Source organism: Bos indicus x Bos taurus, chromosome 24, assembly GCF_003369695.1.
Source record: "Bos indicus x Bos taurus breed Angus x Brahman F1 hybrid chromosome 24, Bos_hybrid_MaternalHap_v2.0, whole genome shotgun sequence".
Lineage (NCBI taxonomy): Eukaryota > Metazoa > Chordata > Mammalia > Artiodactyla > Bovidae > Bos > Bos indicus x Bos taurus.
This window is the reverse complement of record NC_040099.1, coordinates 49,591,734-49,617,931: the sequence shown is the minus strand read 5'-3', so window position 1 is coordinate 49,617,931 and position 26,198 is coordinate 49,591,734. Positions and strand designations below refer to the sequence as shown.

At 40.6% G+C, this 26,198-nt stretch overlaps 1 protein-coding gene and 2 non-coding genes across 4 annotated transcripts in view; 1 reads left to right on the top strand and 2 right to left on the bottom strand.

The window, feature by feature from the left end:
* Positions 1-10,018: 10,018 nt before the first annotated feature.
* On the bottom strand, positions 10,019-10,101 carry LOC113883086. Its single transcript, XR_003508568.1, has one exon.
* Positions 10,102-10,168: 67 nt separating this feature from the next.
* LOC113883045 lies at positions 10,169-10,311 on the bottom strand. The gene has a single exon (XR_003508535.1).
* Positions 10,312-10,908: 597 nt separating this feature from the next.
* ACAA2 (acetyl-CoA acyltransferase 2) overlaps positions 10,909-26,198 on the top strand; it is a 35,137-nt gene continuing 19,847 nt past the window's right edge. For both annotated transcript variants that reach the window (XM_027526148.1, XM_027526147.1), the window contains exons 1-2: positions 10,909-11,005; positions 19,891-20,057. In XM_027526148.1, the coding sequence (XP_027381949.1) occupies positions 10,990-11,005; positions 19,891-20,057 (183 nt within the window). In that variant the 5' untranslated portion in view covers positions 10,909-10,989. The remainder of the gene's footprint in view (positions 11,006-19,890; positions 20,058-26,198) is intronic.

Genomic DNA, 26,198 nt, shown 5'->3' with positions numbered 1-26,198 from the left:
CTTGAATGTGTTGTATTAGTTGCTCAGTCACGTCTGACTCTTTGTGACCCCATGGACTATATAGCCCTCTAGGTTCCTCTGTCCATGGAATTCTCCAGGCAAGAATATTGGAGTGGGTAGCCGTTCCCTTCTCCAGGGCATCTTCCTGACCCAGGGACCAAAGCCAGGTCTTAGCTCAGCTGGTAAAGAATCTGCAGCAATGCAGGAGACCCTGGTTTGATTCCTGGGTCAGGAAGATCCCCTGGAGAAAGGGATAGGCTACCCACTCCAGTATCCTTGGGCTTCCCTGGTGGCTCAGATGGTAAAGAATCCGCCTGCAATGAGGAAGACCTGGGCTTGATATCCTGGAGAAGGGAACAGCTAACCACCCCAGTATTATGGCCTGGAGAATTCCATGGAGAGAGGAGCCTAGCAGGCTACAGTCCATGAGGTCGCAAAGAGTTGGACAGGACTGAGTGACTTTCCATTTCTTTCTTTCCTGCACGGCAGGCAGATTCTTTACCATGTGAGCCGCCAGGGAGGCCCTTAAGTGCTTATGCTCGCATCTCTCCATCCCTCTGGGTCACTACCTTTGCTGCCACTACCAGTGATATGACAGACCTATCAGTGGCTAGTCATTGGGTGCCAAGCACCCACGGAATAAAACCTTGGCCAGTGGAATAAATGGGGTGGGGGAACTTATGACCACTTCCCTACTAAGCCTAAGAAACGGTAGATTGAGTTCTCTTCCAAAGGTAAAGATATTTCACTGGAGCTGCAGTTTGTATATATTTAATGACTCAATAGGTGAAGAATCTGCCTGCAGTGCAGGAGACACAGGAGATGTGGGTTTGATCCGTGGGTTGGGAAGATCCCCCGGAGGAGGAAACAGCAACCCACTCCAGTATTCTTGCCCGAAAAATCCCATGGACAGAGGAACCTGGCGAGCTACAGTCCATAAGGTCACAAAGAGTCAGACACAACTGAGCAACTAGGAAAAAAAAAAAAGCAGTATTTTTACAGACACAGTAAAAGAATACATTAATTGCTTACTTAATGTTTAGGTCTGCCCTATTTAACATAACAGACTGGAAGAAGCATCATCTTTAGTTAGCATTTTTCTTAAGTCAGTTCAACATATTTTCCAACTTCTTGAAATCAATGACTTTTAATTTAAATAATCCAACATAAAGGTTTGAATTCTATGCCAGATATGTCTTTGTATTTTAGTATTTAAAATTTAGTTGACACTTTTCTCACTACGTGCCTTCAGCAGTTACTAAGATAACTGACATCAACTGTCTGAAATAAGTGTTGCTGTGGAAAGAATTTCATGTTCAACATAACTTTCTGGTGGTGTTTTTGTTCTGTCTTTTGAAACATGAAAAGCATTTTAAAGATTACTTAAGAATCAAATATTTATATGTCAAACAATTCATGTTTTAAGTATTAACTGGATCTATCAGTTTCCTAAGAGTAATGTGTGTTGTGTGCATATTAATAATTGTTGCTGAAGCTGACAAACATATCACCCACATGTATTCTCCACGAGCCGTCACAGCCACTGTTAGACTTAACGGTACCCAGCAACCAGGTCAGACCCAAAGGAAAATAGGGTTTATCCTCCTTTTTATGAAGCATGTCAACAAGAGTTTTTTCTTTGATTTTCCGATGCTACATTTTAAAGTTTTTGTAAAAACAAAAGAGACAAAACTAAAAACTTGGAAAACTTAGAAAAAATTAACACCGTTACTATCAATTCATCAAATACTTAACAGCCTCATTTAACCCATTACGAAAACAGTAACCAATAAATTAAAATCCATTTCTTTAACATATAGTAAGTTTAATTGCTTTCATACATTTGACTTAATTCTAAGGAAGCAAGGGATTTGTAAGCTGAAACACTTGTGTGATGCCAAATGACTAAACAGTTACTAAAGTGTGACAGCATGGGGCAGGACACTAGTTTTTCCTCATAGAATGTTTCTCGCAGTTTCTCATTTGCTGCACGAGCCAAACAGCCATAATTCACTCTTTATACACACTGGTGCCATAGAGAATTAGTGTACAGAAAATTAGAGGTTGATGCCAATGCCAATAAAACGTAGGCCTTTTTTTCTTATTATATAGGTCATTAGATACTAAAGATTGTTTTTCCCCCCAAAATTTCCAATTATAATAAAGAGGGTCAATCAAAAATGAGTTTAAACTGCTTTCTAAAGTGATATAGTGTCAGAATAATCCAGATTTGAATATAACATTTTGTCACCAACTGATGCTTAAAGGACTGTTTTACTGAGGCGTTCACATCATATTGAGAGGTGAATCTAACAGTGGAGAAGAAATATGACTAATAAAAATATTTTTCCATTTTGAACAAATCTGTAAACTACACCTTTGTTTATAAAAATTGCTTGTATTAGTCACTGTAATATTCAGCTGTGGATAAAAATCTGTGGAAATAAATACTATTGAATAAGGTGGTATGACAAATTTAAATGAAATTTAAAACTAATTGCACATTGGCTGAAAAGTTTATTTTTAATGCTTTCTTAAGAAATTTTATTCAGGGGTCTATATTTCAAACATGCATCGTGATCATTGAAACCAGAGGTTGGCAAGCTGCAGCCTGCAAGTTGCAGGTAGAAGGAAACTCCCTATAAAATAAGACTGAATTAGTTTAAACAAGGCAGTTTGGGTGCAGTGGATCAATGGAATAAAACAGAGAGCTCAGAGATAGACTCATATGTATAGCTTTGTATATGGCAAAGATGTCATTACAAATCAGTGGGTACAATATAAGATCTGTATGGAGTAACTTACAGAAGTGAAAAACATTAACAATGACATTAAAATACTGGAAAAGATTTCAGGTTAGAAAACTCCATACTACAGAAATGTCAATTGTCCCCAAGTTGGTCTACAGATTAAAAACAATCTCACTACGGTTTTGGGGGAACCAAACTTGGGTCTGCTGGCCTGCACACAGTAAAACCAACCTGCCAACACCAGGTGGTGGTGAAGGAAAGGGCTGTGTAACACAGGGCCAAGAAGGAGTATGGGCAGCTAATGTTCAAAAGACCTGACTCTGGGTGAACTTCAGGGAAATGTTTTTAAAGACAGAGTAAGGCACAGGGTTGCCGAGTGCCTGATCAGCTCCAAAACATTTTTCTGACATCACCTGATGTTGGTGGGGAGTCAACATCACCAACTTTCTGATTCCAACCAGTCTGGGGTCTCCTGCTTGTGGTCAACAGGCAGTTGACATCTTTCACCAGGTGGGGGTTTCAGTATCTGCAAAACAGCTCAAGGATATGGCTCAGAATATTACTTACAGCACTTAAGAAGGAACTAAAGGTCCTTGACTTTTTTATGGCTAAACCATTATTACTTTCTCTTAACTGTTTTCCTATATTTCTGTATTTTCTCACTTCTGTGATTAAATTTGCTCTTTGAAACTCAGGGAGGGCCAAGGACGCTAAAGTTTTTTTATTTTTTACCAACAAGTGGTAGATGAAGGACATGGTGGGTGGGGTCTATCCAGGGGAGGCCCCATAGGGTCCTGCTCAGTTAAACCTATGAACCTAGATTTAACTAAGTTTATACAGGTATACCTTGGAAATGTTGGTTGTTCAGTTCAAGACCATTGCAATAAAATGAATATCACAAGTAACCCAAATTTTTTGGTTTCATAGTACATATAAGTTATTTTTCCACTATACTGAAGTGTGCAAAGATCACTGATCACAGATCACCATAACATGATAATCTTGAAAAAGCTTGAAATATTACAAGAATTACTAAAATGTGATGCAGAGACAAAAAGTGAGCAAATGCTGTTGGAAAAAATGGCACCAGCAGACTTGCTCCAAGCAGAGTTGCCACAAACTCAATTTAAAAAAGAAAATGAAACAACAACAACAACAACAACAAAACAATAAAGTGAAGAGAGTATAATGAAGTATATCTGTATTACCAAATGAACTTCTAAGGCTTGGTAAGGCTACAGAAACTGCAAGTAACTTTCAAACAGGTAGAGGAACAAAGAGTAAGGGGTAGGAGAGCCCACCCTCCATGCAGTCAAATTACATCCTCTGAATGTAATTCATAGACAGCTCTACACACACTGAGTTCCTCCATATCCGAGGTTCCAACCAATCTCTGCTCGTGTAGTACAGTAGTATTTACTATTGAAACAAATCTGCAAATCAACCCGTGCAGTTCAAACACATGCTGTTCAAGGGCCAGCTGGATATATATCCTTCACTTAAGTTTGTGATAGTATCTTAAGCTATCTGGAACACATCTAGACCTGGGGTAAACTTAAATTCGGCAAATCAGTGTCTGTATTATTCTCTGTCTATATTTATTTCTGATGTACTTGTTTAGCAACTTAAACTTTCAGTAGGGTAGGTATCTGTTATAAGGACAAAACCACATCCAAGGTTATAACTGCCTCTTTTTAAAAAAATTTATTTTTTAATTGAAGGATAATTGCTTTACAGAATTTTGTTGTTTTCTGTCAAACCTCAACATGAATCAGCCATAGGTATACATATGTCCCCTCCCTCTACAGCCTGCCTCCCATCTCCCTCCCCATCCCACCCCTCTAGGTTGATAAGACAGAGCCCCTGTTTGGGCCCCCTGAGACATACAGCAAATTCCCATTGGCTATCTATTTTACATATGGTAATGTAAGTTTCCATGTTACTCTCTCCATACAGTTCACCCTCTCCTCCCCATAGCTGTCTCTTAACAAAATTTGAAGTTATCACCAAAAGCAGTTAGACTAACAATGAGCACATACATGACCTTCCCAGCTTCTCAAGATTAGTAAACGCAGCTGTCTCATTCAAATTCAAGGCCCTCCATACCCTTCAGTTCTGAATCCATGGACTCATTCAACCTCAATCTAAAAATTTTTTTGCCAGAAAGTTCCACAAAGTAAGACTTGAATTTTTCATGCACCAGCAACTATTTACATAGAATTTACTTTGTATTAGGTACTATAGCTAATCCAGAGACTTCTTAATGTATGTATATGGGAGAATGTGCATAGGTTATACGCATATATGCAAATACTACTTTATGTAAAGGACTTGATTTAGGTGTCCGTCTAGAACCAATCCCCTAAGATACTGAGGGGTCACTGTACTCATCTGTTAACACAGTCCCAGCTCCTACCAACTGTACCAGCTTTCCCAGTCTCTGCTAATGAAACTTCTAAAAGCAGTGCTGTTCAAAACTACCATCAATTTGGGGTATTATAGGAAAATCCCATGGACGGAGGAACCTGGTAGGCTGCAGTCCATGGGGTTGCACAGTCGGACACGACTGAAACGACTTAGCAGCAGCAGCAGCAGGAAGTTTAAGTACAGCAAAATTATCCACGTAATGTAGAAGACAGAGCTGAGGCCAGTTATTTCTGAAATCCTAATGAAATCTTAACATGCAAATTCAAGATTTATAATTGATTCACTGATTTCCAGTTTTACACTAATGCTACTCTTTTTCTTTACAAAAAAATAATTACAGAAAGACATGATAATAGGCTATTTCTAAAAATATAAAGCTAAATGTCTTACAACAGTAACTTTACATCACATATCTAGATTTTTAAAATTATAAAATACCTAATTTTGATATAGATATTTAGTATTGTACTATATGGCCCAGTGGCTCAGACAGTAAGGCGTCTGTCTACAATGTGGGAGACCCGGGTTTGATCCCTGGGTTGGGAAGATCCCCTGGAGAAGGAAATGGCAATCCACTCCAGGGCTATTGCCTGGAAAATCCCATGGACAGAGGAGCCTGGTAGGCTACAGTCCATGGGGTTGCAAAGAGTCAGACACGACTGAGTGACTTCACTTCTATATAGATAGATATAGATATGGTTAAAAATGAAAAGAACTAAATGGAATTTCAGGTAATTTTTCAGCTTCCTTGAAAGATACTTTTCCTCTCAATTTTTATTTTGAAAGTTAAACAGCTATAGAAGAATTGTAAAAATAGAACAATGAACAACCATGTAGTCTACCTTTATGTTCCCTAATTAGTAACATTTCACCGTGTTTGCTGTCTTCGCCAGTGTATCTGTATGCAGGTTTTTTTTTTTTTTTCCTCCAGTCAATTGGTAATTAGTTTTGGCACCATGACTCTTCACCTTTAATATTTCGGTGTGCATCTCCTTAGAACAAAGGACAATCTCTGCCCTATCTACAGTATAATTAACATAATCAGGAAAAGTAAAGTCAATACCACCTCATGAAATTCACAGACCATTCCTTCCCAACTGTCCCAATTCTGTTCTTTAGCGTTGTTTTGAATCCGGTTTCCAAAAAGACCCCACATTACACTTAATTGTCACATCTCAACTCCTGTTCATCTAGTACCATTCCTGGCCTTTTTTGTTTTTCACAACACTGACATTTTAAGAGTTCAAGTCAGTTATTTAGCAAAATGTCCCTCAATTGGATTTGTATGATCGTTTCCTTACGATCAGATTTGTCAGACGTTTTTTTGGAGAAATCCTACGTGAGTTTGTGTCCTTCTCAGTGCATCTCAGTACATGATGTCAGTTTGTCCCATTAATGGCAACATTAAGCTTCGTCATTTGGTCAAGGTAGTACCCACAAGATTTCTCTAGTGTATGGATAACTTTTCCTCTTCATGATACTCTGCTGCTGCTGCTGCTACTGCTAAGTCGCTTCAGTCGTGTCCAACTCTGTGCGACCCTATAGATGGCAGGCTACCAGGCTCCCCTGTCCCTGGGATTCTCCAGGCAAGAACACTAGAGTGGGTTGCCATTTCCTTCTCCAATGCATGAAAGTGAAAAGTGAAGTTGCTCAGTCATGTCTGACCCTTCTCAACCCCATGGCCTGCAGCCCACCAGGCTCCTCCATCCATGGGATTTACCAAGCAAGAGTACTGGAGTAGGGTGCCATTGCCTTCTCCACATGATACTCTAAGATTGTGTAAATATCTTTACATAGATTTTCATGTTTTTATATATGTAAACCTTTGTACTCAATGGTTTTCAAATACACCCATTTTCATGACATGTTTAATTACAGAAAACTTAGAAATTTCTATTTGGAAAGACTTGCTGCAAGCAATCTTTAAGATATTAAGTGGGAAAGTGTGATACTCATGATGGCATTTTAACTTTTCTCAATAAATATAAGAGCGCCAGACTGAATAGAACCTGCCTTTTTCTCTTATTGAAGAACACTAATACCTTTATCAATAGTTCTAGAGAACAAGAATTTATTTTGCATTTGGACTAGTAGAAAGTTTTAATGGAAAAACACATAACTTTTCAAGATCTGTTTATTTCCTCCACTGTTGTATCTCACACTTAACACAATTAACTGCACATGTTTTCTGATTTTTTTTTTTTTTTTTTGTATTACAAAACATATTTGACTGGCTGAAGTTCAGAGTGCCAACTTATGATAAGCATGTTGGTTTTGGCTCACCTAATGAATTCCATTTGATTTCTATTTTATTATGAGTAACTAGCTGGCAAACATAAGTTCTAATGCTTTAAGGTATTCATTATATATATGCATCTAGAATGGTATCAGCTCTGTACTATCCTTGGAAGAATTAAGAAAATGGTCCTTTGAATCACTTTCTGTAGGCGCCATAGTTGATAAAGGCGAGCATCTAGTTATGACCCATTGCCTCACTTCTCCACCCACCTTTCTCTGCCAAAAAAAGCAAATAAATCTTCTAACTCAAGTCACCAAATACAAATATGTTACCTTTACCAAGGTTTCAACTACTTTATTTCTTCCACCAAGGAAGATTAATTTAGCATTCACCTCCTTTCCTATTTTCTATAACATATGCCTTAGCTAACTCTTTTCCTACCCCCCACTTCTATGTTCCAAATGCCATAAGCCCTGGACAAAGAACACAGGCTTGGGCTTCTGAGAATCAAGAGTTCAAACTTCAAATTCAGCAATTTTCTAGATTTGAGGCTTTGGCAAATTACTTGGTTTCTCTGGGTCTAAGCTTCCTCATTTATAAAATAAGGAATAACTCCTACCTATTTTATGGGGTTGCAAAATGTCCCTTAATTTGGGTTTGTCTGATGTTGTATGAATTGTATGTTATTCTGTTTTACATAACAGTAATCTTGAGAAACCCATATGCAGCTCAGGAAGCAACAGTTAGCAGTGGACATGGAACAACAGACTGGTTCCAAATAGGAAAAGGAGTACGTCAAGGCTGTATATTGTCACCCTGCTTATTTAACTTATATGCAGAGTACATCATGAGAAACGCTGGACTGGAAGAAGCACAATCAAGATTGCCGGGAGAAATATCAATAACCTCAGATATGCAGATGACACCACCCTTATGGCAGAAAGTGAAGAGGAACTAAAAAGCCTCTTGATGAAAGTGAAAGTGGAGAGTGAAAAAGTTGGCTTAAAGCTCAACATTCAGAAAACGAAGATCATGGCATCTGGTCCCATCACTGCATGGCAAATAGATGGGGAAACAGTGGAAACAGTGTACAGATTTTATATTTTTGGGGCTCCAAAATCACTGCAGATGGTGACTGCAGCCATGAAATTAAAAGACGCTTACTCCTTGGAAGGAAAGTTATGACCAACCTAGATAGCATATTCAAAAGCACGGACATTACTTTGCCAACAAAGGTCTGTCTAGTCAAGGCTATGGTTTTTCCAGTGGTCATGTATGGATGTGAAAGTTGGACTGTGAAGAAAGCTGAGCACCGAAGAATTGATGCTTTTGAAGTGTGGTGTTGGAGAAGACTCTTGAGGGTCCCTTGGACTGCAAGGAGATCCAACCAGTCCATTCTGAAGGAGATCAGCCCTGGAATTTCTTTGGAAGGAATGATGCGAAAGCTGAAACTCCAGTACTTTGGCCACCTCATGCGAAGAGTTGACTCATTGGAAAAGACTCTGATGCTGGGAGAGATTGGGAGCAGGAGGAGAAGGGGACGACAGAGGATGAGATGGCTGGATGGCATCACCGACTCGATGGACATGAGTCTGGGAGTTGGTGATGGACAGGGAGGCCTGGCGTGCTTCAATTCATGGGGTCGCAAAGAGTCAGACACAACTGAGCGACTGAACTGAATTGAACTGAACTGAATCCCAAAGATGGGAGCTTTTATTTTACTATCATTCATCATCCAGAATATGGAGATGAAAAAAATATCATCAGGTATGTGAGAGGCTTTGATCTATTCGAAGTCCAAATTCCACTGACTATATACACCTGCTGTGAAAAACCAATATACATATTATCTAAAGTTTTTAAAGCGAATTTAAAGTTAGCAGCCTTGGAATCTGCATATTGAATTAACAATTGTCAATTTCCTGGATTTGTTTAAATCAAAGCAACAGAAAAAAAGAATAAACCAGAGGGTCAAAGAACAGATGGTGAAGAAAGGGGAACAAAGGGAGCACAAAAGAGAAATGAAGGGATTTTCTGTAATGCTGGACATATTCTAATTACATTTTGCAAGCTGAGAGTAGTTTGGATTACAACAGTATAAGCATTTGTGAAACTCATCCAACTTGAAGATTCATACGTTTGACCATATGGTAATTCTGCCATAAAAGGAGTGTAAACATATACTCACCTTTAACGTGAGCCAAAGTACTCCTGAAGTGTACTAAGGCTGACAAAGAAAAAAAAAAAAAAGGAAAGACGTGATACAGCAAACATGGCAAAGTGTTAATACTTGTAGAATACGGGTGATGAATATACGGGTAGTTCACGTAGAAGTCTCTGCACTTTCCTGTAAGTTTCTAAGTTTTCTTAATAAAAACGTTGGGTTAAAAAACAAACAAACAAAAAAAAAAAAACAAAAAATGAGAGGACCACGAACGCGTTTGAACACCAGGATTTGGGGTGGGGGTTCCCAGACAGCTCACAGAACACCTCAGAGCCTCCCACCACAGCTTCCCAACCACCGAACTAAGCCCGAGGCAGCGTGGCCCGCCCCCGAGCCCTGGCGCTGGGGGTCTGCCGCCCGCGTCGCCCCCTGCTCGCCCGGTCTCAGTCCGTTCTCAGAACACGCTCCATCACCTAGTTCCCAGAACTCAGATTGCGCAGTGGTCACGTCATCATCGACCAGGGCTTGCAGGCACCACCCTAACGTTACCCAAATCTTAGCCTAACTGCCTCCCCCTAACCTCCCAGCCCCCGGGTCCCTGGCCCCATTTCGCCTGACATGTTTTCATAATCCTCTCAGGCTCCGGGCCAGCGGCGCCGTCAGCCATGGGGCCCGATCATATAAGGAAAATACTGCGGCCTCATCCGGGGGCTGCATCGTGGACCCGGGGGCGACCCTGTCCCCTACGCCACTCGCTACACCCCACACCTGCTAACCTCCCTGCCCCGCTTCTCGCGCCCGGGCCTTCCGGGCGGGTCCAGCAGCCTCGGCCTCCCCCTGGGCTGCTCTGCGCAGCCGCCCACCCCGCCTGCCAGCGCGGCTCAGCCAATCCCCTCCCACTCCGTCTTCCGTGCCCACCCGACTTCCGGCCGGGCTCGGCCGCCCCAGACCTTCCTCAAACCCTTTCCGCCCTTTTGGCAGCCCAGTCACACCTTTGGCCCCCGAGTCACACGTTGAAGAGAATCCGGGAGTGCGGAGGAGGGGAACCGCTAATTACCTTGGCGCGGGGAGGGGCTCCAAAGGCTAGGTTGGGCAGGGGAGAGTCAAAACAGAGGGAATCTCTAAAAACAGTGAGATGGGGGAAAGAATCCGCTCACGAGGAACGTTTTCCAGTGGGGAGGCCTGTCTCCTTTCAAGGTTTTTGGCACCATTGGTTCCCACCCGGTGTGGCCCCAGAGGGGCGACGCGGGGCCCAGAAGGGAGCGCTCGGACAGGCCCTCCAAAGGAGGGGAAAGGGCAGGGGCGTAGCCTCGCTGGCACCGCCCCGAGCACTTAAAGTCGGGCGTGGCGGGCGGGACCGCGGCGTCGCTGCCGAGGACCCGAACGCTGCCGCTCGCCTGCCCGCCGCCATGGCCCTGCTCCGAGGTGAGCGCCGCGGCCCCGCCTCTCGCGCCCCTTCGTGGGGCTGGGGAAGGACGTCGGGTGTCGGCGGGGAGTCGGGGTCTCTTTGGTTGTAAAAGCGGACTTGATTAAAAAAAAAAAAACCAATCCGGAAGCATTGTTTGAGTTTAGGAGAAACCATACGTGCGAGGCGAAAGGCATTGCCCACCACGGTTTTGCTTGCTCCTGACCTCGAAGGTCCTTTCCCTTCTCCGCGCGGTAGTGACCCTCCTAGTTCGAGGTCAGCTGTTGGCAAGACCAGGGCGGGGCCCCCTAAGCGCGAGGCGACCTCGGGCGCAGGGGTGCCTTTCAGACGAGCTGGCGGCCCTCGGACCTGGTCACAGGGTGGGCAAGGCTTGGAAGGAATGAAGATTCTCTTGGCGTCGTTGAGGAACCTCTGCCCGAATAACCTGCACCCGCCCCCCCTCCCCAGCCCCAATGCTTGATGGCGTTCTGTTGGAGAACCTGCTTAAGCCCGTTCCCTTCTCTTCTTACTGACTCTTGAAAAGTGCAGTCCCAGGAGTACATAAATTCTGCCGTTACTTTTTTTTTTTTAAGTATGTAAATTCCCTTTTCATAGCAAATGGTCGCAGTCAGTGGAATTTTCAAGACTATGACAACTTGTCTTTATGTGTCCTTTAAAGAACCTTCAAATGAGACTCATATATCAAGGCCTTGGGAAAGAAAACACTTGGTAGGATCTAAGAAGCGAGGTTCTGGTGGTCCAGGGCCCCAAGGGCTCTGTAAAGGTTTGATTCTGTACTGGTTTGATTCTGGATTCTAAAGAAAGCAGCCTGCTACCTAGAAGAATAATGCGGTCTAGTTTCCAGTCTGTCCCCATTTCCTCAGGACTGTGAATCTGCCTGTGTAGCAAGGAGAGTTTAAGACCACTTAAGAGTCTTATGGCAGAGATCTAGGCAACATCAAATGATGGTTTTGATTCGAGTGGGGGGCAGTGGGATTGGGGAAAGGGGGGAGGGATGGTTTGAGATAGATTTGGAGGTGGATTTGACACAACTTGGTGATCGGTTGGAGTGGCAGGTCTATGAGAAGGAAATGCCAAGAATGACTTCAGGTTTGAAGAACTGAGTTCATGATACTTCTTAGGGAGTGAGGAAAATGGGAGAAGGGATAGATTTGGAAGAGAATATTGAGGTGCTCAAGTGCAGATACCAGGTAGACAGTTGGTTAGGGGATCTGAAGCTCTGACAAGCCAAAATGACATGTGAACAGTTCCAGTGGAAAATAGATATTCTGAGGCAAAAAGATTTGTTAGTGCTCTTTCCAACTGAATTTCATACAGTAGCATGCTTATTTTTATTTTTTGATGGCGTATTCAGGAGACCCAAATTATTTAACAGCTGCATTGTCATGAGCTGTCTTCCTTAAAAGGAAATCATGATTTTATTGATTTCTCTGTTCACTGTTTTATCAGTGATTCTTACCACTTTTAATACAAACTCCTTTGAAAATTTGATGAAAACTATGTAAGGAAAGAATGTGCATCAACACCTGCATGGAGGAAGTATGAAGTTTATCACTTTGGGACATCATTCACTATGATGTTAAAGTTAGTGATCATACTTTTATACGTTTCCCTGTTTTACAGTTGAGGACACTGATGTCCAGAAAGGTGGACTGGCTTATCTATAATGGTAGTTAGTGTTTTGGTTGTTATTGGTTAGTTAGAGGGCTTCCCTGCTGGCTCGGCAGTAAAGACACCGCCTGCAATGCAGGAGGTGTGGGTTCAATCCCTGGGTCAGGAAGATCCCCTGGAGAAGGAGATGGCATCCCACTCTGGTATTCTTGCCTGGGAAATCCCATGGCCCGAGGAGTCTGGTGGGCTGTGGTCCATGGGATTGCAAGAGTTGGACACAGCTTAGCGACAAAACCACCATCACCACCAGGATACAGATGGACTCGTCTCTCAAGAAACATACTAAGTGCTTGTAGGACTATTGAGTAAGAGAGAAAGTTTGACTAATTCTTGTAAGGAAAAGGACACATTTAAATGGGAACAAAATTGACTTTGGTAAAGATTGTCATTAATCAGATTTCTATCTTCAAGTAGAACCAGTACCCAGGTTTTTTACTAGCACCCATCCAAGGACTTGGTTGGAAGGTTGCCCCCAATAGTAATTCTCTTACTGTTACCTTAGCTTTGCTGGGAGTGTTTGTACAGCCTTGCAAAGCATGTTGGTGGGCTGCCAAATTAATCCTGCAACTGAAGTGGGTACAGAAGCAGCAGTTGTCCTTGCTAACTTTGTTTGCTGTCAGCAGTTGTTGTGATTAAATGAGTAAATATTTTCCTAACAATGTAATAGAAAAGAAGGCAGAATTCCTCTTTATTTTCTCGTGTTATTTTTTCCTGTACGGTCACATTTGCCACCTTGCCGGGCCCTTTCTTGGCATTTCTGACTCATTATGCCTTGGATTAATCTGTCTTTTCACTGTCTTTAGTGGAAATCTTTAGCCCCTGAATTTCCAAAGTCTTTTAAAATACATAGATGTTAGTCTGGTTAATGATTGTTAGGCTTTAGACCTTTTAACATGCACACAAAATTGACATCAGATCAGATATTAATAATTATTGCCATGGTATCCAGTTTATGACATGGGGAAAAAAAATCACACATACCAGATTTTTTTTAAATAATTTTTTAAAATGCTTAATAGCATTTTCCCCATTCAAAATCATTGTATTAGTTCAGTGTTAGCCTTACTCCTGCTTACTTTACAGTCTGGGAGCACCAAGGAAGCAGATGTGATGTAAGGAAAGGGGAAATTCTTGCTTTTGTTTTTGTTTTCACACACACACACACACACACACACACACACACACACACACACTATTTTGTAGGTTTCTCATATTTTACCATTAGAACTTCCCACATGAAAATGCTTTCTTAGATTATGAAGTACAAGGAAGAAACCTATGAATGGAAATTTATGGAGAAGCAAAGGAAGTTTGCCTTCATTGTTTCTGAAAAGTCAGGGTTCATTCAAATCATTTCTGTGTATGTAATGTCATTTTTTCTGGTTTTTGAGATTTTCACATTCTCTTTAGTTTTGAGAAGTTTGGCAGTGCTGTGCCAGGATGAGTGTGTGCATGTGTTTTGCATGTATTCAATTTGGGGTTAACTGAGCTTGAATCTGTACATTTATCTTTTAGTTTTATAGAAAAGTTGAATACAAAGTACAGAGCATTCCCATACACTTAACTCATCCCACTCCATTATCCCCTATTATTAACAGCTTTCATTAATGTGGTATGTTTGTTACAGTTGATGAACCAATACTGGTACATTATTTTTAACTAAAGGTCATAGTTTACATTAAGTTTCATTTGTTGTGTTGTGTAGTCCTGTAGGTTTTGATAGATGTATAATGACATATATCTACCATTATAGTACCATAAAGAGTAGTTCTCTGCCCTAAAATTTCCCTGTGTTCTACCTGTTCATTTCTCCTTCCCTACAACCCCCAACCCCTGACAGCTGCTGGTCTTTTTACTGTCTCCATAATTTTGCCATTTCTAGGTGTTATATGCTGCTGCTGCTGCTAAGTCGCTTCAGTCATGTCTGACTCTGTGCGACCCCATAGACGGCAGCCCACCAGGTTCCCCTGTCCCTGGGATTCTCCAGGCAAGAACACTGGAGCGGGTTGCCATTTCCTTCTCCAGTGCATGAAAGTGAAAAGTGAAAGTGAAGTCGCACAGTCATGTCCGACTCTTCGCGACCCCATGGACTGCAGCCCACCAGGCTCCTCCATCCATGGGGTTTTCCAGGCAAGAGTTACCGGAGTGGGGTGCCATCACCTTCTCCGAGGTGTTATATAGTTGGAATCATATAGTGTGTTGTCTTTTCAGATTGGCTTGTTTCACCAGCAGTATGAGTTTAAGTTTCTTTCATGTCTTTTCATGACTTGATACCTCATATCTTTTTATTGCTGAATAATATTCCATTGTATGAATGTACCACAGCTTATCCATTCACCTACTGAAGAACATCTTGTCTGCTTCTAAGTTTTGGCAGTTATGAGTAAAGCTGCTATAGACATTTGTGTGCAGGTTTTTGTGTGGACATGTTTTCAACTCATTGGGGTAAATACAAAGGAGTGTGATTACTGGATCATGTGAGTAGCATATGTTTAGTTTTAGGGTTGGAAGAAACTGCCACACTCTCTTCCAAAGTGGCTGTACCATTTTGCATTCCCAGAATCAGCGGGTGAACTTCTTTTGCTCCCTATCATCACCAATGTTTGGTGTTGGCAGTGTTTTGGATTTTAGTTGGGAGATGGAATCTCAGAGTTGTTTTAATTTTCAGTTGCCTAATAACACGATATCAAGCATTTTTTCATATGGTTGTTTGACATTTGTATAGTATCTTTGATTAGCACATTTTTATGCATTTTTAGCTGGGTCATTAATTTCTTATTGAGTGTGAAGAGTTCTTTGTATGTTTTAGATACACATATCTTTGTATATTTTAGATACACATACAATACTTATCTGATATCCTTTATCAGATAAGTATTTTGCAGGTATTCCCTCCCAGTCTGTGGCTTGTCTTTTTGTGCTTTTAATTGTGTCTTTTGAAGAGTAGAAGTTTTCAATTTTAATAAAGTCCAAGTTTTTCTTTCTTGGATTGTGCTTTTAGTGTTGTATCTAAAAAAGTTATCACCAAACCAAACCAAATGTCCCCTAGGTTTTCTCCTTTGGTATCTTCTAGGAGTTCTGTAGTTTTTGCATTTTATATGTAAGTCTATCCAGTTTGAGCTAATCTTTATGAAAGGTGTAAGGTCTGTCTGCTTTGTTGTTGTTTGCATGCGAATGTTCAGTTGTTCCAGCACCACTTACTGAAAAGACTATGGTTTTTCCATTGACTTGCCTTTGACTTTGAGGTCAATTGCAGTAGACTTTGAGGTTCTACCCATGTTTTTGGTTTTTATTTTGTTTTTCCCAATATTCTTCCCCCTGTTCTTCAGATTACATAATATCTGTTTATCTATTTCAGAGTCACTGACTCTTACTCCGTTCACTCCCATTCTGCTACTACACCCATTCAGTACACGTTTTATTTCAGGTATTTTTCCGTTTTAGAATTTTCACTTTGGTTTTTTCCTTTAATCTTCTTTTTCTTTGTGGAGCTGTCTGAGCCCTTATTATGAACATATTTTTCTATATATTTTGGAACATAGTTATGAGAGACTACTGCTTTAAAATCCTTATCTGCAAATTGTAACATCTGGGTCATGTTGCGGTCCATCTCTGTTAATTGTCTTTTATCTTCAGGATGAGTTGCACAGGCATACCTCATTTGCTTGTGAATTGCAGATACTGCAGATTTTTTTGTTTGTTTTTTACAAGTTGAAGGTTTGTGGCAGTCCTGCAGTCAAGCAAGTTATTTGTGCCATTTTTCCTACAACATTTTCTCCCAAAATGTATTACATTTTGATTCTCACAATGTTTCAAACCCTCCATCAACAAAAAGATTACAACTTACTGAAGGCTCAGATGATGGTTAGTATGTAAATTTTTTAGACATAATGTTGTTGCACACTTAATAGGCTGCAGTACAAATATAACTTATATGCATTGGAAAACCAAAAAGTTCATGTGACTTGCTTTATTGCAGTAGTGTGGAACCAAACCTGTAATACCTTGGAGATATGTTTGTATCTTCCTGTTCCTATGTGGATTAATTTTGGATTGTGTGGTGGACAGTGCAGATGAACCATGGTAGAGACTGAATTCTGCTACTTTCCAAAAAGTATTGACTTATTTATTGTTAACTATTTATTTTTGTAGACATTTAATTTGGCTGAACTCAAACTGCTTTCCTCATAGCTCAGTTGGTAAAGAATCTGCCTGCAATGCAGAAGACCCTGGTTTGATTCCTGGGTCAGGAAGATCCACTGGAGAAGAGATAGGCTACCCACTCCAGTATTCTTGGGCTTCCCTTGTAACTCAGCTGGTAAAGAATCCACCTGCAATGCCGGAGACCTGGGTTAGAACCCTGAGTTGGGAAGATCTCCTGGAGAAGCGAGAGGCTACCCACTCCAGTATTCTGGCCTGGAGAATTCTGGCATGGATTATATAGTCCCTGGGGTCACAAGAAATCGGACATAATGAGTGACTTTCACTTCACTTCAAACTGCAAACTCTGTCTGCCCTGTAGAGGGCAGCAGCTCAAAGCTAACTTCAATTCATTTCGCCTTAGCGGCGGTGCATGTAGTTGGCCCCACAGGTACATGATTAAGGATTCAGCTGGATATTTGGGCTCCCCACTGTGGTCCTTTACTTTCACAAACCCCCCTCAGTTCCCTGTAGCTGTGATTGCTGCAAACTCAGTTTTCTTATTCTTCAAGCCAGCCAGACTGAGTTTTTTAATTCTAGCCATTCTCTTCAGTGTAGAATGCTGGCCTTCAAGTTAACAACTATAAGCAACTTAACATTCACCATGTGCTATTCCCTTTTTCCATATCTACGCTTCACTTGCCTATTTTTGTTCATTTTCTGGGCACTTGAGGAAGCCATTCTTCTCTGTCGTCAGTGTCTACTGGAGTTGGCCAAATAGGAGCATACTAGGCAATGACCAGAGATAGGACTGTACCAAAATTAGGAAGAAAGCAAGCAAAGGGGAAAGAAAAATGAAATAAAGTAAACACTGATATGAAAAAAGGCTGAGACTGTCAATCAAGGAGGATTAGAGGACATTTATGGGAAGGCATGGGCTTCCCTGGTGGCTCAGTGCTACAGAACTCGTCTGCCAATGCAGGAAACAAGGGTTTGATCCCTAAGTCTGTAACAGCCCCTGGAAGAGGAAATGGCATCCCACTCCAGTATTCTTACCTGAAATCCCCATGGAGAGAGGAACCTGGCTGGCTACAGTCTATGGGATCACAAAGAGTTGGACATGACTTAGTAACTGAGCACGCAGACGGGAAGGTGCAGTGCCACAGAATAACCCATCTATCAGAGGAAAACATTTGTAATGCACTAAGCTAATATTTTGCTTCCCTGGTGGCTCAGTCAGTAAAGAGTCTGCCTTCAATGTGAGAGACGGGTTCAATCCCTGGGTTGGGAAGATCCCGTGGAGAAAGAAATTGCAAACACTCTTGCCTAGAGAGTTCCATGGACAGAGGAGCCTGATGGGCTGCAGTCCATGGGATCGCAAAGAGTTGGACATGACTGAGTGACACTTTCACTTTAAAGTAATATTTATGGCCTTTTGTAAATATCTGAATACTTTATCTTTAAAGAACCAATCAGATCTGTTCTAAATTGTAGTTATGTTTGTTGCTTCTAACATTCTTTTAGACTGTAAATTTCTCAAAGTAGAAACCAAAGAAAAAGCTGGAATATTTTTTAGCATAGGTTTAGTTTGTTCTATCAAAAGAGATCCCTAACATAAAGGAGAATTGTGTATCTGGGCACAAACCCATTGTTAAAAAGTCTCATAGTTTCTTGGCAAGATGTGAAAATGTGTGCTCAGATTGTCTTTGAGAGAATTTAGCCTATGTAAAGCATAAAGCCTGAAGTCTGTCATACAGTAAGTACCCCCGATATGTTGACTATAATATTTACCTTGCAGAGTTGTTTGGGAAGATTAGATATTATATGACAAGTGATGAGATGTCTAGTGCCTAATAAATGTTAATGTGATGAAGCAGCTGTTAACTGATGTTGTTCCCCAGTACGCAGGCTTTGCATTTTTGCATTTTGCTACTCTAGTGGGTGCCACTCACATCCTAGTCCCTGTAGATTTGTTAAACATGACTTTTTTTCCTTTGGTGGCACTAGAGTGCCTTGAGAAGGGGCAGTTTGTATCTGTCTGTACAGGGACACCAGTTGAACCAATAGTGATACTGCAGATTTGTAGTCTTTGTATTAATAGATGTATAGATAATCCCTCTGTATCCTTTGTGGTTAGGTCAAATGTAGGAAACTTTGTTATACTCTGACACACATTAAAAGAGGGATATTAGTGAACGAGAGTATCTTTAGAAGAAAACAGCCAGAATTAAAGAATTATTGAAAGGATACTTTTTACGTACTTCAGAAAAGAGAATTTAGGTCTGGGGAATTTTACATGTTAGCTGACATCAGATACTGGAGGGGCTACCCATGATAACAGCATATCTATTTTGCCTGTTTTATTCTAAGAGTAACAGATAATAGTTCCAGTTATTTGAAGTTTGTAATCTGAGTCATCCTCTGACTCTAGAAGCAGTGACGTATATAATACAAATTCAAAGCAGCATATGTTCTAGAAGCTATATAAATTGAGTTTGGGATGCATTTGGATAGAACTGGGATTGGTGGATGGAAGATTTGGTAAGCCAAGCCAGTTCAGTATGAGAAAAAAATCGTTAGTTTCTATTGCCCTTTCATGGTAACACTGCTTCACACAATAGAGCATGCCTTTAGCATAAGTTAGAGAGGACCTTTCATCAGAAATAGTCTGGAGGGCGTGCATGGTGTGAGTGCTTGGCCTTCAGGCACCTTTAGTTGGGAGATTCTTTGATTCTGTGACTAAGCAATATATTTCAGCAAATAGAAGCATTTCCATTTTCAACAAATCATCAGCAAGTAATCAGTTTATAAAAATGTCCAGCCAACATGGATTTGCATTTGCATCGTAGCCTGCCAAGCAGTTCTTGGTGCCACATGCAGGTATTGATCAAAATGATAACCCTTAGGACTGCTTGTGTGTGTGTGAGACCCATGCTATGTATTAAGGGACGGAGATTTTCAGTCATTTAATTGAAAATTGTGCTTTATAGTAAAGTGCACAGAGAATTATTTAAAGCATGTTAGGGATGCTGCTGACGAATCTGCAGTTGCTTATAAATTCTCCTTGCAATAGGTGTGTTCATCGTTGCTGCTAAGCGGACCCCCTTTGGAGCTTATGGAGGTCTTCTGAAAGACTTCACACCTACTGACATGGCTGAGTTTGCTGCCAGGGCTGCCTTGTCTGCTGGCAGAGTCTCACCTGAAACTGTCGACAGTGTCGTCGTAGGCAATGTCATGCAGGTTAGTAGGGCAGAAGGGAAGTGTTCACTCCTACTGCTTTCTTTTATCAGTTTCTAAAAATAATTCCTTTAACATGTCATAATGGTGTACTAGTTAATAATAGTTAAAGGTATTCATAATTTAAGCAATTCCCTGACCCCCGAAGCAGTGGCATATATAATTCAAAGGAGCATATGTTTGGAAACTACATATCTGTCTGGGACTTGGGATACATTTCATTGCTTCTTAAATAACAGATTAATTTCCTTGACTTACTTGAAGTAAATTGGTTCTCTCTGTGTGCCACCTGGGGAGAATAGCAAGCCTAAGCAATGCAGTACGTCGTGTATAATTTCTTACACACAGTAGAAGTTTGGTCAATGTTTGTTTTGGGGAATGAGAAGCTCTTTTACCCTCTACCTTGCTGTATATGGTGTACAAAATAGATCACTCATTTGCAGTAATTGAAAGCTGAATATGCCTTCAAAGTGTGGTCAAGATATGGGGATGCTCTTACTCTTCCCACACCTCATTGATGGGATGGAGGCTCTACATTTAGTGCTTTGCCACCACCAGTGCGTGTGTGCTAAGTCCCTTCAGTCGTGTCTGACTGTGTAGCCCTATGGACTATATAACCCACCGGGCTCCTCTGTCTATGGGACTCTCCAGTGAAGAATACTGGAGCGGGTTGCCATGCCCTCCTCCAGGGGATCTTCCCAACCCAGGGACTGAACGTGCATCTTAACATCTCCTGCATTGGCGGGTGGGTTCTTTACTGCTAGCCACCTGGGAAGCCCTGCCACTGACAGTACTAGAGCCCCAGTCACTGCTCTTCTGGCTTATAAGGTGTTTCCAGACTGGGTGAGACGCCTTGAGACTACTGCCACCTCCTCCACTGCGTGCTTTCAGCTCTTAGAGCTGGGAGAAGGCTCAGAGAGAGGTGCACAACTGTCCCCTGTGAATAATACTGCTTTGAACATCATGTACAAGTTTCTGTGTGGACACAGGTTTTCATTTCCCTTGGGTGTATGCCTGAGTATAAATGCTAGGTTATATGTTAGCTCTACATTTAGTTGTTTCAAAGCTTTCAGATTGCTTTCCAAAGCGGCTAAACATTTTACATTCCCGTCTACAGGGTATGAAGGTTCCACTTTCTCCACATTCTTGTCAACACTTGTTATTGTGTGTCTTTTTTTTTTTAAATTACTGTAGCCATGCTAGTGAATGTGAAGTAGTATCTCACTGTGGTTTTAATTTGCCTTTCCCTGATGATTGATGATACTGAACATAATTTCATGAGCTTGTGTCCATTGCTATATCTTCTTGAAAGTGAAAGTCGCTCAGCGTTGTCTGACTCTTTGTGACCCCATGTACTGCACAGTCCCTGGAATTCTCCAGGCCAGAATACTGGAGAGGGTAGCTATATTCCCTTCTCCAGGGGATCTTCCCAACCCAGGGATCAAACCCAGTTCTCTCACATTACAGGCGGATTCTTTACCAGCTTAGCCACAAGGGAAGCCCAAGAATACCGGAGTGGATAACCTATCCCTTCTCCAGTGGATCTTCCCGACTTGGGAACCAAACTGGGGTCTCCTGCATTGCAGGTGGATTTTTGGAGAATGTCTAATTAATATCCTTTTCCCACTTTTTAATTAAGTTATTTGTCTTTTCATTATTGATTCATAAGTGTTGTTTTTATATCCTAGATACAAGTCCCTTAACAGAAATTATGATCTACAAATATTTTTCTATACTTGATTATCTTTTTATTTCTTAATTATATCCTCTAGAGTATGAAAATTTTGAATTTTGATGAAGCCCAATTTTGGTTGTTATTGCTCAGGCTTTTGGTGTCATTATATAAGAATCTATTTCCAAATCTAAGGTTGTGAAGATTTATTCCTATGTTTTCTTCTAAGTTTTAGCTCATACATTTAGGTCTTTGGTTTATTTTTATTTAATTTTTATATATGTTTTGAGGTACAGGTTCAAATTCATTCTTTTGCATATGACTATCCAGTTGTTCTAGCACCATTTGAAAAGACTCTTCTTTCTCCCATTGGATGGTCTTGGCACTGTTATTGAAAATCAGCTGACCATAGACACGTGATTTTATTTTTTGACTCCACATTCTATTGCACTTATCTGTATGTCTATCCTTTATATGTCAGTTCCACACTGTCTTGATTATCTTGATTATCACTGCTTCATAGTAAGTTTAGAAATCAAAGAAATGTGAGTCTCCTACTCAGTTTTTCTTTTCAAAGTTGTTTTGGCTATTCTGGGTCTCCTGCAATTCTAAAATATGAATTTTAGAATCTGTTTATCCATTTCTTCAAAGAAGTCAGCTACAATTCTGATAGGATTGTTTTGAATCTGTAGGTCAGTTGGCGGAGTATTGCCATCTCAACAGTATTAGTAAGTTTTCTGATCTGTGAATATGGCATGTTTTTTGTATAAATCCTCTTTAATTTTTTCAACAATGTCTTACAGTTTTCAGAATATAAATTTTGCACTTCTTTTATAAATTTATTACTATTTTGTTCTTTTACATACTACTGTGAATGAAACTGTTTTCTTATTTAATTTTCAGATTGTTCATAGCAAGTGTATAGAAATGCAGTTGATTTTAAGAAAAAAGAAATACAGTTGATCTTTATATTTAATCTTATATCCTGAAACCTTGCAGAACTCATTTATTAGTTCTAATGGTTTTCTAGTTGATTACTTAGGATTTTTTGTATATAACATCATGTCATCTGAGAGCAGAGATAATTTTGCTTCTCCCTTTCCAATCTGTATTTCTTTTACTTTTGTATTTATTTTTCTTGCCTCATTACTCTGTCTAGAACCTCTGATGTTGAATAAAAGTGACAAAAAATGGATGTTGCTCTCTTGTTCCTGATACTGTGGGGGAAAGCCTCTGGTCTTTCAGCACTAAGTATGGTGTTATGTGGATTTTTGTAGATTTCCTTTATCAGATAGAGGAAATTCTTTTTCTGTTCCTAGGTTGTTGAGTGTTTTTATCATGAAAAGTTGTTAGATTTTTGTCAGTTGCTCTTTCTATGTCAACTGAGATAATATGATTTTTGGTTTTTATTCTGTTGATACAATGTGATATATTAATTGCTTTCAGGTGATGAAACAACCTTACATTTCTCGATGACCCTTGCACTGATCATAGTGTATAATTCTTTTTCTAAATTGCTAAATTCTGTTTGCTAGTATTTTGTTGAAGATTTTTATATCCATATTCATAAGAGATATTAATCAGTAATTTTTGTGATATCTTTGATTTTTTATCAGTATAATTTTGGCTTCATGCTGAGTTGGGAAGTGATCCTTTTCTATTCTTTAGGAACAGTTCGTGAATAATTGGTATCTTCTTTAAATGTTTGGTAGAATTCAGTAATGAAGCCCATCTGGCTTTTTTTGTGAGTAGTGTTTTGTACTAATTAATTCAGTCTTCACCCCAAGAAAAAGAAATGCAAAAAGGCAAAATGGTTGTCTGAGGAGGCCTTGCAAACAGCTATGAAAAGAAGAGAAGCTAAAGGCAAAAGAGAAAAGGACAGATATACCCATTTGAATGGAGAGTTCCAAAGAATAGCAAGAAGAGATAAGAAAGCCTTCCTTAGTGATCAATGCAAAGAAATAGAGGAAAACAATAGAATGGGAAGGACCAGAGATCTCTTCAAGAAAATTAGAAATACCAAGGGAACAACATTTCATGCAAAGATGGGCATAATAAAGGACAGAAATGGTATGGACCTAACAGAAGCAGAAGATATGAAGAACAGGTGGCAAGAATACACAGAAGAACTGTACAAAAAAGATCTTTGTATGATCACGATGGTTTGATCACTCACCTAGAGCCAGACATCCTGGACTGTGAAGTCAAGTGGGCCTTAGGAAGCATCACTACGAACAAAGCTAGTGGAGATGGTGGAATTTCAGTTGAGCTATTTCAAATCCTTAAAGATTATGCTGTGAAAGTGCTGCACTCAATATGCCAGCAAAAGAAAGTGCTGCACTCAATATGCCAGCAAGTTTGGAAAACTCAGCAGTGGCCACAGGACTGGAAAAGGTCAGTTTTCATTCCAATCCCAAAGAAAGGCAATGCCAAAGAATGCTCAAACTACCACACAATTGCACTCATCTCACACGCTAGCAAGTGAAAGTGAAGTGAAAGTGAAAGTCGCTCAGTCATGTCCGACTCTTTGCGACCCGATAGACTATACAGTCCATGGAATTCTCCAGGCCAGAATACTAGAATGGGTAGCCTTTCCCTTCTCCAGAGGATCTTCCCAACCCAGGGATCGAACCCAGGTCCCCTGCATTACAGGCAAATTCTTTACCAGCTGAGCCACAGGGAAGCCAACATGCTAGCAAAATATGCTCAAAATTCTCCAAGTCAGGCTTCAACAGTACGTGAACCATGAACTTCCAGATGTTCAAGCTGGATTTAGAAAAGGCAGAGGAACCAGAGATCAAATTGCCAACATCTGCTGAATCATCGAAAAAGCAAGAGAGTTTCAGAAAAACATCTGCTTTATTGACTATGCCAAAGCCTTTGACTGTGTGGATCACAATAAACTGTGGAAAATTCTGAAAGAGATGGGAATACCAGACCACCTGACCTGCCTCCTGAAAAATTTGTATGCAGGTCAAGAAGCAACAGTTAGAACTGGACATGGAACAACAGACTGGTTCCAAATCAAGAAAGGAGTACTTCAAGGCTGTATATTGTTACCCTGCTTATTTAACTTCTATGCAGAGTATATCATGAGAAATGCTGGACTGGATGAAGCACAAGTTGAAATCAAGATTGCTGGGAGAAATATCAATAACCTCAGATATGCAGAATGATACCACATTTATGGCAGAAAGCAAAGAAGAACTAAAGAACTCTTGATGAAAAAGGAGAGTGAAAAAGTTGACTTAAAACTCAACATTCAGAAAACTAAGATCATGGCATCTGGTCCCCTCACTTCATGGCAAATAGATGGGGAAACAGTGGAAACAGTGTCAGACTTTATTTTTTTGGGCTCCAAAATCACTACAGATGGTGATTGCGGCCATGAAATTAAAAGACACTTGCTTCTTGGAAGAAAAGTTATGACCAACGTAGACAGCTTATTAAAAAGCAGAGACATTACTTTGCCAACAAAGGTCCATCTAGTCAAGGCTATGGTTTTTCCAGTAGTCATGTGTGGATGTGAGAGTTGTACTATGACGAAAGCTGAGCACCAAAGAATTAACGCTTTTGAACTATGGTGTTGGAGAAGACTCTTGAAAGTCCCTTGGACTGCGAGGAATTCCAACCAGTCCATCCTAAAGGAAATCAGTCCTGAATATTCATTGGAAGGACTGATGTTGATGCTGAAACTCCAGTACTTTGGACACCTGCTATGAAGAACTGACTCATTTGAAAAGACCCTGATGCTGGGACATATTGGAGGCAGGAGGAGAAGGGGATGACAGAAGATGAGATGGTTGGATGGCATCACTGATTCAATGGATATGAGTTTGAGTAAACTCTGGGAGTTGGTGATGGACAGGGAGGCCTGGCATGCTGCAGTCCATGGGGTTGCAAAGAGTTGGACACAACTGAGCGACTGAACTGAACTGAACTCACTTGTTATAGTTCTATTCTGATTGTCCATTTTTCCTTGACTTGGTTTTGGAAGGTTATTTCTTTCAAGGCATTTTTCCTTTTCACCTAAGTAATTTATTGGGCTTCCTAGGTGGCACTAGCGTTAAAGAATTTGCTTGCCAGTGCAAAAGACTTAAGAGACATAGATTTGATCCCTGGGTTGGGAAGATCCCCTGGAGGAGGGCATGGCAGTCCACTCCAGTATTCTTGTGTGGAGAATCCCCATGGACACAGGAGCCTGGCAGGCTATAGTCCATAGAGTCACAAAGAGTCAGACACCACTGAAGTGATTTAATATGCATGCATATAATTTATTGGCACACAACTGTTCATGGTAGTCAGTTCTCAATATTCACACTAGTTATGTTTTGTATAGTTTGTCGTTTTGTATATTCAGCATATAGAGTATGCTGAATTAGCAACTGCTGAACAACCGTTTCCAGTGAAATGACAGTTCCTGTGAGCCTCCAGCCACAACATATTTGTTAACAGATCAAAAAATAACCTTG